Source organism: Tasmannia lanceolata, unplaced genomic scaffold, assembly GCF_043159265.1.
Source record: "Tasmannia lanceolata isolate RefF3 unplaced genomic scaffold, GAP_Taslan_0.1 ptg000003l, whole genome shotgun sequence".
Lineage (NCBI taxonomy): Eukaryota > Viridiplantae > Streptophyta > Magnoliopsida > Canellales > Winteraceae > Tasmannia > Tasmannia lanceolata.
In genome coordinates, this window is record NW_027518680.1 from 59,056,279 (window position 1) to 59,069,761 (window position 13,483).

The 13,483-nt window shown below is 37.2% G+C and overlaps 1 protein-coding gene across 1 annotated transcript; it reads left to right on the top strand.

Moving 5' to 3' along the window:
* Positions 1-808: 808 nt before the first annotated feature.
* On the top strand, positions 809-13,257 carry LOC143857118 (chaperone protein ClpB3, chloroplastic-like). The gene is made up of 11 exons (XM_077367395.1): positions 809-1,132; positions 1,683-1,901; positions 2,762-2,833; positions 2,964-3,207; positions 4,844-5,039; positions 5,189-5,243; positions 7,299-7,449; positions 8,199-8,507; positions 9,939-10,204; positions 10,919-11,836; positions 12,490-13,257. The coding sequence occupies exons 1-11, from the start codon at positions 899-901 to the stop codon at positions 12,808-12,810; spliced, it is 2,985 nt and encodes a 994-aa protein (XP_077223510.1). The 5' UTR covers positions 809-898; the 3' UTR covers positions 12,811-13,257.
* The last annotated feature ends 226 nt before the right edge of the window (positions 13,258-13,483 follow it).

The window sequence follows — 13,483 nt, forward strand, 5'->3', positions numbered from 1 at the left end:
CAGATGAATGCTTTAGATCACCACAAATAAGGTGGGACCCATGTTTTTTTTTTCATGATAAATTAGTGTCTCCAAGTGATGAGAGAGGAGTAGGGTGGTGGGAGAATGAGAGATTTGTGAATGCATTGAAGATTAGAAGTGGCTAAAAAATCAGTAAAAAGTCGATCATAATAGGAGTGGAGTCTTATGTTTCTTGATTTTTCAGGCTTTTCTTGCCCTCTCCTCACCCAGTCTCTCTAGCATCTATTCCTCTCCCACCATCCCTCACCATTGGTAAGCTAATATTCCAGTGAAAAAAAAATAATTCAGGGTAGCCAAAAGTGCCCTAAAAAAATTATTTAGTTTCTTTGGATGTGCCTCTGTGGCTGCCTTATTTAATCAAGGTTCTAGCAAAGAATACGCAATATTAATATTAGGCAATCTAAACCATTCATTCGTTGGGCCCTAACATAGATTGGTTGTGCCTCCAAAATTTTCTCAATATAATGGTCGTAATATTATTAGGCAATCTAGTAATATGGGAATTGCTAGCGTCAATAGTAAAAGGCTTTTCGCGGCTGGTCTATCCACGTGAGACCAGCCACCTCGTGAATGAAGACAAAAGCTGTTGTCTCAATTAACGAGGTGGCTGGTCTTATGTGCGACAGAGCAGCCACGTAAACCCTTTTGCGATGGACGCTAGCAATTCCCATTTTATATACGTCTAGAAAATCTTTAAACCACACGATCAATGATCTCCAGAAATTGGTCATTGGGTCCCACCTCATTCGTTTTTTCTTACTAACACTCTCTAGAAAGCAAGCTCGCACTCTCTCTCTCTTATCTCTCTTTCAAGAACCTCCGAGAATTTCCCTTCTAAAAACCCTAAAAAAAAAGTAATTCTCGCCGGATTCCGTCAATGGCCGCCGCAGGACTCCATCCTCGTCTTTCGCTGTCGATAAATCACAGTCAAAGCTCACTTTTAGCTGTCCCTCACTTCTCTCTCCGCCTAAAAACCCTAAAACCGCTAAAAACCCTAAAATCGTTACAATCTTCAAACAAGAACGATCTTTTTTGGACCAGAAGTGTAGAGAGAGTAAAAAAGAGTTCGCGATCGGTCAGTATTCGATGCGAAGCTCAGAAGGATGGAAGGGTACTCTAATTTTCTCCTTAATCTTTGAATTTTCTTTCATTTATCCTATTTTCACGCTTTTTTATGTTTTTATGATTAATGTATTGGCTGTATTTCGTCATCAGGTAAGAGAAATTCTGGATATCCTGTACGAGTTTTCTGAAATTTCGCAATTTTTGAATGGTTTTATTCAGTCCTGTCTTTTTTTTTAATATATTTTGTTAAGTATAATTTGGTCGAATGCCATTTAAAAAAAGTATAATTTGGTCTAAATGGATAAGATTTCATGGCGTTGATTAGGATTTGAATTTCATGATAGATTACTCAAGAATTTACATGGAATTGAGAGATAAAAGACAGTGGATGGATTTTACTGAAATCACATATTTTATTTATTTATTTGATGTTTATGATTAATCTTTAGGCTGTATTTCGTCATCAAATATGAGAAATTCTGCATATCCTATACGAGTTTGGTGAAATTTCACAGTTTTTGAAATTTGTTAAGTATACGATTGTTCGAACTTGATGAGATTTCACGGTGTTGATTTGGGTTTGGATTTCATGATAGATTACTCAACACGAATTCACAGTGATGGCTTGGCAAGCGGTTGTTTCATCTATGAAACTGGCAAAAGAGAGCAAGCATCAGATAGCGGGGATGGAGCATTTGATGAAAGCACTGCTGGAACAGAAGAATGGGTGTGCTCGGCGCATCTTTTGCAAGGCAGGAGTTGATAATACCCGTCTCCTCGAAGCTACCGATGAGTATATTCAGCGGCAACTGAAGGTAATTTCTACTGTTTTTGTGTTCTATGTTTTTATAGGATCTAGGCTCTTGTCAATTCATACTTTCATCATGTGGATAAGACAAGTTATTTGTTGTAGGGCCTCTCTATCTAATTATTTATTGGACTGACCTCGAGGCAGAGTGTTATACTATAAGAACGTGGATTGCATCTGAGAACAGTTTAACTTTCTTAGATTTGGGTTTTGACCTTGGCTTGTATTTATCTTATGTATATTGCTTATACCACTTTATTTTGATCCTATGATCAAAATGCTTTTATCCTAAATCCTAATACTGTGTTCTGCACTGATTTATGGTATTGATCGGTCGATTGTTTAAGTTGCATGGTATAATGCATGATGTTTGATGCTTTCTTATCTAACCTCAAAAGGATCCTGATTAATAGTGTATATTTCCAATGTTGCTTGACTTTGCTGAATGTTCTTAGTGCCAAGCATGATCTACCCGAATCTTCTCTACAATGATTAATTGTTATATGTTCCTTGTCTTTACATTCTCTTGTCCTTTCCTTTCTTGATTGGAGTATAGTTAGGTCCCACAACATTTGGTTCTGCCTCCATCTTCCAATTCTGTCAATTAAAGCTTCTTGAAAACTTTAGAAGCTATAATGTGGGTGTATCATATCTTGTTTGATTTTCTTGAGGATAACGAAGCTTTGTTTATTTGACTTGTTATTCATTCAATGTTCAGAGTAGAACTACTATTTTTAGTTAGGTCCACAATTTTTCCTTTAATGTTATATTTTAAATTTATTTTGGAGTCCTTTGTTTTCACTCTCTGTCTACAATACTTTCTACTGTCCCCCACTTTTGACTTACATATTTGGCAATTGATCACAGGTTCTAGGTGAATCTTCTGATTCCACTCTCATTCAGCGAGCCAAGGACTTCATTAAAGAACTACTAGTTGGAGTTGGGTCCACAATTTTTCCTTGATGTTATATTTTAAATTTATTTTGGAGTCCTTTGTTTTCACTCTCTGTCTACAATACTTTCTATTGTCCCCCACTTTTGACTTACATTATTTGGCAATTGATCACAGGTTCCAGGTGAATCTTCTGTTTCCATGTTAGGACGGGACTTGGAATTGGATGCTCTCCTTCTGCGAGCCAGGGACTACATGAAAGAATGTGGCGACTCTTTCGTTTCAGTTGAACACTTAGTACTTGCTTTCACACAAGATCCTCGATTTGGAAAACAGCTATATGAGGATTTTCAAATTTCTCTCAAGACCCTGACATCTGCCATACAAGCCATAAGGGAATCTCATAAAGTTATTGACCTAGGTGATAACATCTTTCCTTGTTCCACCTCCACCCTTTGGTTGCCATTGCTCCTACAGCTCACCATGTCATTCTATACATTAACCAATTTCTAGAGTCTTTTTTCCCCTCTATATGCATAGGTGTCTATGATTATTGATGGGTTTCAAAGTTATAAGCATTTTATTTTATTGTATCTTGAAGTTCTAATGCTGGAAATCTTGCTGATCAGCTTAGAACTCGGCTGAATAGACTTGTCTGGTTAGCCCCTAGAGCCAAAAAATACTGGAAATAGGGTATAATTGAAAAGAAGTAAAACATGTCGTATGCATTTGAAAATTATTTAATTTTAACATACTTAGTGGATTTTCCGCTGGAGAGAAATCTGCAATGGTAGTGAGCATATTTAGAGCCCATCCCTAGAATGGGCGCCTCCGTGTCCGGGTTGGAGAAAGTTTAACTTTGACGGATCCAGCTTAGGTTCTCCTGGGCTGGCGGGTATTGGTGGTTTACTAAGGGACGAGAATGGTACACCATCATGGGCCTTTTCGAGGCCTATTGGGTTAGTAGACTATAATGAAGCGAAAGTTAGAGCAGCTCATCATGGGTTGAGGAGTTTAGAGTGGAGCATATTTGATAGTCTCATAGTTGAGGGTGACTCACTCAGTGTCATTAGATGGTTGGAGGGAAGTCACTCGATCACATGGAGGTTCGCGCATTCGTTTGATGAGATCCAAGATCGTGTGGAGGGATTTTTCATAGCCTTCCACCATGTTAGAAGGCCGGCTTACTCAAACGCCGATAGACTAGCAAGGGATGGTGTTGTTAGGGAGGCTCTTCAATTCTTTGATTTCCTTTCCTCTTGAGGGTTTTTTTTTTCTTATTTTAATTTTTTTTTTTTTTTTGTATATTCTCTTGTTCTGTGCCCCCATTCTTCACCTTCTCGGACACGGGGGTCACTGTTCTTTCCTTCTCTCTTTAATATGTTTTTTTATGATCCAAGAAAAAAAATTTCTTCAAAAAAATATATTGGATTTTCTAGTAAATATTAGGCTTTCATCGGTTAGTTGTATACATTGTAGATGCATCGATCTAGTTCCAATTACACACTTATTGGATCTTCTATGATCTTTTGCATGTTAATATAAAAATAATATAAAATAAAAAAAGAACATGGTATGGTGGTATACACACTTATTGTATCTAGTGCCAAATGCACACTTATTGGATCTAGTGCCAAATACTCCATATTGGTTGTATGCTCCCTTGAGTTAGATAATGGCTACGGTGTTTCTGATTGGAAGGGATGATGAAAATACTCTTGTAAGAAAAAAAAATAATGACCTAATTGGAGGCACACTCTTAATTAAGAGGAAACATCTAGGAAGTGTGTGAGAAACAAATTTCCCCTAAATTTGGGAAACGAGAAGAACTTAACTTCCGAAGCGAGCTTCTGGGGAAGCAAGCTTCCTATTTGGCTTGAAGGTTTTCGGTGACCATGAGTTAGATTAAGTGTAATGCTGTAGTTGCTGTCATATACTGAAACCAGTTCCTTTTGCATTTTTGAACTTCTTGTTTATGTTGTGATTGCACGCTTAAGATTTTTTAATTTTAAACTGGAAGGTTATTTTTGATGTCTCACCTTTTGAATATGTTACAGACCCCGAGGGGAAGTATGAGGCCTTAGATAAATATGGCAAGGATTTGACGGCTATGGCACGGGAAGGGAAGCTCGACCCAGTTATAGGAAGGGATGATGAAATTCGTAGATGCATGCAGATTCTTTCAAGGAGAACAAAGAACAATCCGGTACTGATTGGTGAACCAGGTGTTGGTAAAACTGCAATTTCTGAAGGGTAAGGGCTGTTATGCCTGTTGAATTCTTTTTTATGTAACAGATCCCATGAATGATAGGTAGAAAAAAATTGTTTGGTTTCCTGAAGTTATGACCTAGGAAGCCCTTCTCTTGCAATAGACGCTCATATAATCTTTACCTTCTCAACAGGCTTGCCCAGAGAATAGTGCAAGGGGATGTGCCTCAAGCTCTGACGAACCGCAAGGTGTGCAATTTTTCATCTTGAAAGATCTTACCAATGAGTAACTGTTTAAAACTCGGTAATCGCAGTTTTCGACGGCAGAAACTCAGGCACCTAAAAAATAATGTGTTTTGCTTTAGTTGCTTTACATGTTTCGGTGAAGGAATGGAACTTTCTGAGCAGTAGCATAAGTTCTACGTTTTTGCATATAGATACTGCTAAGTTGTAGGAGTTACATTTGGAAAGTTCAACAAACCAGTATTCTGACCAAACCAAAATCTCCTCCAAGAAGAATTGTTCTATTCCCTCGAATCGCTATAGCGCGAAAGAGCTGCCTGGTGATCCCTAGGCCGCAATATGTGCACGTTGACTCCTCCTGCCAACTCAGCTGACTCAGAAATAATTGCTTTCTTTTTTGGTCAAGCACAGTCAATAAAAAATGACAATTTATTTTTCGAAGAAAATCTGACTCAATCATGTTATGTTAAATTGCTAACTATTTATGAAATAAGAGGTTGGACCCACCACTCGGAGCCTGAGTTTACTGATGAAAATTGACCATTTATTTTTCAAAGAAAATCTAACAAAATCATGTTTTGCTAACTATTAAGAAGTAAGAGGTTGGACTCACCACTCGAAGCCTGACCATACTGAGTCAACTCGGCAGAGTCAGGCAACAAGTTTTAGAACACTAATTTCTTATATCTAGCTTTAATGGATTTACTCAGTCGTGGTTAGTTGATAACTGGGAATCATTATGTTTCTATTATATCACTCTTCATTTTAAAAAAAACCTACTATATAACTCCTAATATAGAAGAAAGCTAAATTAGCATTCTTATGTGTTGCTTCCTTGTCATCCTTAATGTAGTCATTGTCCGTCGTAACTTTCCTTACAAAAAAGGACTGAGATGCTTGTGTAATTTTGTTCAGCGCACAGATGCCTGTTCAGCATTTTCAACTTTTAGTTCCAAGTTCCAACTAAAAGAACCAGTTTCTACAATGTGCAAGAATTATTGGAACGAGTTGATAAGGACCTTAATTTACAGTTGCTCAAATTGTCACTTAGGGCGCCATTGACGTAAGACTGCCAACTGATAGACTGAGATTAATCAAAAGGATTAGGGAAGTAGGTTTGAGCAAACTGGGTTATGAAAAGTCAATGATTGTTATGACGGTTTGTGATTGGTGGTAGGTGAACTGTTATGGACGACCAGGCAGTTTTTAGGGGAATTGGATCATTCCAAAACAAAAGAATAATTTCTAGTTAAGAGTAATAGGCTTGCGAAGGGTTTTGGGTGTAAAAGAGGACTAGACGTAAAGGATTGGGAAATGAACAATTCACAGTTGAGGATTGTAAATGGCTTTCAGGGGCTGGATATGGTTACCGAAGGGACTGATGGGGCCTGGTAACGGACATAGGAAAATTCTGTAACACGGTTTAAAGGACTGATTTATGTTTAGTGGGATGATTGGTGGATATATAGGAGAAAACTGGTATGTGCATGGACTATTAAGCGCTAGGGTACGAGTGTTGGAATCTAACATGGGTATCGGGTGTCGGATTCAGCAAACCTCAAAAAAGAATAATTCGCTGATTCACCAGAATATTTTAATCAATTATCAAATTTTAATTTTTTTACATAAAATTCTGATAATAACAATTAATGTAAAGAAATATAACAAGAAATTTTTAATAGGTTTAGTAAATATAATGTTTTATTTCCATATAAAAAAATTACTATCAGGATGGATGAACATCAAAACATGCGGTAATTGTAAAGTTGTGGTGGGAGTATTTAGAGAAAAACAGATAAAAGAGATCTAGAAGTATCACAGTGAATCCCGAAGCATTGGAATCCGACACATCCAATAATGGTACTCACCCATTTAGAAGAATCTGTGTAACATGGATGTTCTACAGTCAAATAATATGAACTGTAGGGGCATGTAAGTTAACAGCGAGGATGCTTTAAAATCGGTTGAGTATGTTTGAATTCTTATTAGTGCAGGATGCTTTAATTAATACCTACAATTGATTTAATTTAAATCCTTATCTTGTTTGCTTTCTTTTTGCAGTTGATTTCTCTTGATATGGGCGCACTCATTGCTGGAGCGAAATTTAGGGGAGAATTCGAGGATAGACTGAAAGCTGTACTGAAAGAAGTGACTGAATCAGATGGACAAATAATCCTCTTCATTGATGAGATCCACACTGTTGTCGGGGCAGGTCACTATAGTTAGCATGCATGGTTGTCTAGTTTTTCAATGTCTTAATTCTTGAGGTTCTTTGACATGCTTGCTGATGGCTCTTTCCCTCTTTCATTTTGTACAATTTCATCCATCATAGTTATATAATCATTTTATGATTAAAAAGTTATCACTCAAGGCTCAGCTTGGACTTTAACATTAAAAAAAAAAGAAAAAAAGGCTCAGCTTGGACTTGAGTAGATGGAATTCTTCCGACAGACGCTTCTCTGTGAATGTTCTTCTTATGTTAGGTCTCAAATGACACGTGTTACATGTCTTAAGTGCATCTATGTTTTGATTCCTTAAACATCAACCATAGTACAAATATCTGACTTTTTTTTTTAAAATATCATGTTTTTTCTTTTTTTTGCAATTTTTTGATAAAACAACAAACTGGAGATATTTTCCCTAGTTTTTTTTTTTTAAAATCGAGATATCTTCATATGCCTTTATTTTTACTACAAAAATATCACAAAAATATTGCAATAAATTCACGATATTATTTGTTGTCCTTTGTTCTTAAATTTAATGTTTTTCTATATTTAAATATTTTTCTACTTTTTTCCTGATATAAACCCAAACATAATAGTTTTTTTTTTAAATATCCCGAGGAAATTCCTGAGACAAGTATTTGTGACAATGACAGCAACACAGTCTTGAATGTGATTTCTCTGAATCTTTTAAGTAGAATCAAATTCTGATTAATGTGTTCTTAATTTTTTATTGCAGGTGCTACTAATGGTGCCATGGATGCGGGGAATCTGTTGAAGCCAATGCTCGGTCGTGGAGAGTTGAGATGTATTGGAGCAACAACCCCTGATGAGTACTGCAAATATATTGAGAAAGACCCAGCCCTGGAGCGACGTTTCCAGCAAGTTTTTGTTGATCAACCTTCTGTGGAAGATACAATCTCTATGCTACGTAGATTGCGTGAAAGATATGAGTTACACCATGGAGTCCGCATTTCTGACAGTGTACTTGTAGGAGCTGCAGTTCTTTCGGATCGTTACATTAGTGGACGCTTTTTGCCTGACAAAGGTAACCATCTAACAATCATATAATTTTCAAAATAGTGCTGGCTGAACACATGTGATAGACGTTTTGGCCATGCCCTGACATGCTTATTAGGACAAAATATATCCTTTTTTAGAGCGATAACAAACCTGAGTCTTATTCCATTCATGGTTTAAGGTTTCGGCCGCAACTAACCGACGCAAACACATGGGTTCGTTAGTGCCATTAAAGTACCACTCAAAAAAAAAAAAAAAAAAGAAAAGAAAGAAGGGTCTATAGGGTGGCACATATGTGGGATCATGGTCGTTGATCTTGTAGATTCAAATGGTCTTGATCCCATTCCGGATAACCAAAGTTCGAAAAAAATCTACAATTGTTACTTTTGGCTGAAACTGAAATAGGATTGATGAATCAAGGGCCTCGGATCATATGATCAAGGTGATCTCAATGCCATTTGGCTGGTCTTATTGTTTCTTTTTTGGATGAATAGATCTGATCATGAAAATGAGACAGAAGTTATTTTAAGAACAAAATTTAAAATCTATGTGAGATCAAGATTGATCTTGATCTTCTCATATTTGAGTCCTACAAGAGGCTATTGGGTGGCATGTATGTGAGAGCAAAACAGTTGATCTTGTGGTGCATCATGAGGCACATATGTGAGATCGTCCGTTGATCTTCCTTATATTGTACTTTCTTCATAGAATTAATGAATTGAATGGCTCTTTTCCTACATTTTGTGCTTTTTTGAAGCATATATTTATTCGGTTGTATGCATTTTGAGTTTATAATGAACCTTACTGTGCTTATTCTAGCATTTCCTTAAGTTTCATTTTAAAATTTTTATTATTTGCATATGTTCATATGTTTTTGTGGTTTTAATTTTTGGAGGAATTCACCATTCAAAAAAAAAAAAAAAAATTTTTTGGAGGAATTCAACTGAAATTTCTTTTGTGACGGTGATAGATGTCCAAACCGAAACCTTTTTCAATTCAGTGTGTAAAATTTACAACCAGAAGCAATCTGCGGGACGTGTTGTCCCTGAAGTGATGTTGCATTACCTTAAACAATATACCCTCTTTAGCTTGTAATTATTAATTATACAGATTCTATTAATTTTAATGCAATCATATGTTATCTGGGAACTTTTTTGTTGTTGTTGTGTTTTTATCAATTAAACATATGTACCCACCATATTAGTCTGACTAACATCATATATAAGACATTGCGCATGTGCCAATGTGTAAGTTGGAAAGCAAACAGTTTTCCTCAAAGAAAAAAAAAGAAAAAAAAAACACTAAAGGTTCTTATTGTTGCAACTGTCAACCTTTGAGGTTGTATTTTAACTTCAATCGCAGCTTACCCATCAGAAAAAAGAAAAAAAAAGAATTCAAGTAGCACTATTTCATAGTCCATTTGGGATGCCAAGTTGTAACACATCTATATTTGTTGCAGCTATTGATCTAGTTGACGAGGCAGCTGCCAAACGGAAAATGGAGATCACTTCAAAGCCAACCGCTCTCGATGAAATCGACCGCTCTGTTTTGAAACTAGAGATGGAGCGTCTTTCTCTTACTAATGATACTGACAGAGCCTCCAAAGATAGGTTGAGTCGCATTGAGGCAGAGCTGTCTCTACTAAAAGAAAAGCAAGCAGAGCTAACTGAGCAGTGGGAGCATGAGAAATCTGTAGTGACCCGCATTCAGTCCATCAAGGAAGAGGTATCCTTCTCTTCTGTGTCCTGCTTTAGTATTCTTGAGCTTGTTCAGATTAAAAATATATTCATTAGTTCATAACAGGGGTGCAACTCGGGTCGATTTTTAGGAATTCGGTTGAGATTTTACCCTAAAATTGGGCCGGGTTTGGGGTGATTCCAATTCATTTTCTAGCAAAAGCTCAATCCGACTTTACCCAGGTTCCACCCCTAGGTTCCACCCCTAGTTCATAACTTCATAACCTTCTTTGTGGATAAAATTTTTAGAAAAGGTTTGTAAACCTGAAATGATTCGTACTTTGAAGGCCTGAATACAGATTTGACTCAAAACTCTTTTGAGTGATGAGTTATGCAAGTATGAAAACCTTGTCTGATTTTTTCTAGTTTTGAGTCTCTAGCAAGTTTGTTTATGCAGTATTCAGTTGAGTTTAGTCTTTAATATTTTTTTTGAATGGTAGTATTTAATATTTAATTGAGGGTTTTTTCTCTCTCTCTAGTTACTCAGTAAAGAGGTTTCGGTGTAACAAAAATTTTGAAAATTCGAACTAATTGAGCTTTTTTTTTTGGGTTTATGGAAATCGAGCTCCGTTTATCTCAATGCAAATCTTGTTTAACCCAACCCAAGTCTCCGTTGGCTTTTAGGTACTCCATTAGGTTTCTAATAATTACTGAAATTGAATGTTAATTGTCCACTTTATTGACTGGGCTTTTCGTGGTGTAGATTGACGAGGTAAATCTAGAGATTCAACAGGCGGAACGTGACTGTGACCTTCGTGCAGCTGAATTGAAGTACTGGAGTATTATGTCTTTGCAACCCCAACTAAAAGTTGCACAAAAGGAGTTAGATGAATATCAAAATTCTGGGAAGTCCATGCTAAGGGAAGAGGTAACTGAGTCCGACATTGCTGAAATAGTCAGCAAATGGACAGGTATTCCCATTTCCAAGCTTCAACAGTCCGAGATAGAAAAACTATTAAATTTGGAGGATGAACTCCATAGACGTGTTGTGGGTCAAGACCCAGCTGTGAAATCCGTAGCCGAGGCCATCCAACGGTCTCAGGCTGGTCTTTCAGATCCTCACCGCCCTATTGCAAGTCTCATGTTCATGGGTCCCACTGGAGTTGGCAAAACAGAGCTAGCCAAAGCACTTGCCTCATACTTGTTTTACACTGAAGAAGCTCTTGTGCGGATTGACATGAGTGAGTACATGGAAAAACATTCAGTCTCCAGATTGATAGGAGCACCACCTGGCTATGTTGGCTATGAAGAAGGCGGGCAGCTAACAGAGACGGTTCGCAGGAGGCCATATGCGGTTATCTTGTTTGATGAGATTGAGAAAGCTCATTCGGATGTCTTCAATGTTTTACTTCAGGTTTTGGACGATGGTAGGGTGACTGACTCGCAGGGTCGCACTGTGAGCTTTACCAACACTGTCATTATCATGACATCTAACGTAGGTTCAGAGTACATACTCAATACCGAAGTTGGGTCCAAGGATTTGGGTTATGAAACCATTAAGCAAAGGGTGATGAATGCTGCGAGATCTATCTTTCGTCCCGAGTTTATGAATCGTGTTGACGAGTATATAGTATTCCAGCCTCTGGACCGTGAGGAGATAAATAGTATTGTGAGGTTACAGGTATGGTGATCCTTCCTTGCAAACATTTTTTTAGAACTTTAAAGATTTATTCTGTGTCAAAATGTGTATCGCGGAGCAGTTTTTCTAATCAATTTCCAGACTTTGCACTTGACACCTCTATATGAAAAAAAATTCTTAGGTTTCAGTATATCTTTTTTTTTTCTTCCAGCAGTTTATCGTTCTTTTGTATGATTTGGTTGGAGTATTCAGATTTTCAGCATATATTTCAGAACTCGACTTATGCTGATTTTTCATTATTCTACGTCTTCAATCAAGCTTATATTTAGAAGCTTTTGATTTTCTTGCTATTGTTTGATGTTTCTGTTTGGATTTTATGGGTCTTTGAATTTCAACCTATATTTCAAGGGATTTGCCAGGGACTTTAACAGGAAGGCATTTCGCGGCTGGCTGTTGCGTGAGAGAGCAGCCACACAGGCTAACTTTTCAGCAAGTTTTGTCTTATTCATTTACTTCATCTGAGGTGGCTGCTCTCTCATGCAACAGCCAGACGAAAAATGCCTTTTTGCGAAAGTCCCTAGCAAATCCCATATTTTTAATCTTGTAATTACTAGCAATTTTTTATTTTTGGATTTTTTTCCTCCTCTAGGCTGATATGCTTTTGATTTACCATATGCTTGTATTCCGTGTTCCAGTTGCAACGTGTACAGAACAGAGTCAGTGGCCGGAAGATCGTAATTCAGGTGAGAGAACTTGCGATTGAGTTCTTGGGTAGCCTTGGATATGACCCCAACTATGGTGCGAGGCCTGTAAAACGTGTGATCCAACAGCATGTTGAGAACGAGTTGGCCAAGGGTATTTTGAGAGGAGAGTTCAAGGACGAGGACACCATCATCATAGACACGGAGATCACTGTGTCCTCCAATGGTCAACTCCCCCAACAAAAGCTGGCCTTCAAGAAGCTGAATTCAGTTTCAGCTGGAGAAGATCAGAGAGCCTTCTCAGAGAGTTGCTGATCTTGTTATTTTCCATCATAGGCCTTATTCAGTAGAAAATGACGGAAAATAGATCTATATACGAATCAAGTCGTCAACACGTTCTTTCACTGTGTATGTATTCTTCTCATCTGACTGTTATTGAGATTTGATTAGTAGAAAAATTGTTGTCATAAACAACCCCAACTGCGGCAAGAATTTCAGTTTAGAGAGTTCTGTTGAGAAAGTGAAATTAAAGTAGTTAGAGAAAACTGTGAGGGCTTCACAGTAATTACTTTTCATCATCTGTGCATTCTATGTTTTTTTTGCTCTTGAATCAGTTTGAAATGTGGAAGAAAATATTTTTCTACAGAAGAAGCTGTACTGAGATCCAATCTTCATATATAAGCTTCTCTTATTTGAGTGAATCTATTTTCTCTGATAAGTGGTTATGCACACTGAACCATGAAATGATCTGTTACTCTATAATCTTCAATGCTTCTCATTTTCTGCTTTCCAAAGCACGAATTTTCTGGTTTTTTCAATCTATACAATGAAAATATAGTAAAAGCACGGCCGAAGGTTATACAACATAAACCTAGTCGTGCTTGGTGTAGGAACAAAGATGGATTTGATACTATCCGTGATTGAATTTTCTGGGTTACTCTATGGAGTTGGGGAAGGATCACTTTGAGAAAAGAGGAAAATGATAAAT

Excerpts from the sequence above, each read along its gene's own strand:
- LOC143857118 (XM_077367395.1), top strand. The coding sequence starts at position 899 with ATGGCCGCCGCAGGACTCCATCCTCGTCTTTCGCTGTCGATAAATCAC. Across the intron at positions 8,508-9,938 it reads ACGCTTTTTGCCTGACAAAG|CTATTGATCTAGTTGACGAG; the intron begins GTAACCATCTAA and ends TATTTGTTGCAG. Across the intron at positions 10,205-10,918 it reads TTCAGTCCATCAAGGAAGAG|ATTGACGAGGTAAATCTAGA; the intron begins GTATCCTTCTCT and ends TTCGTGGTGTAG.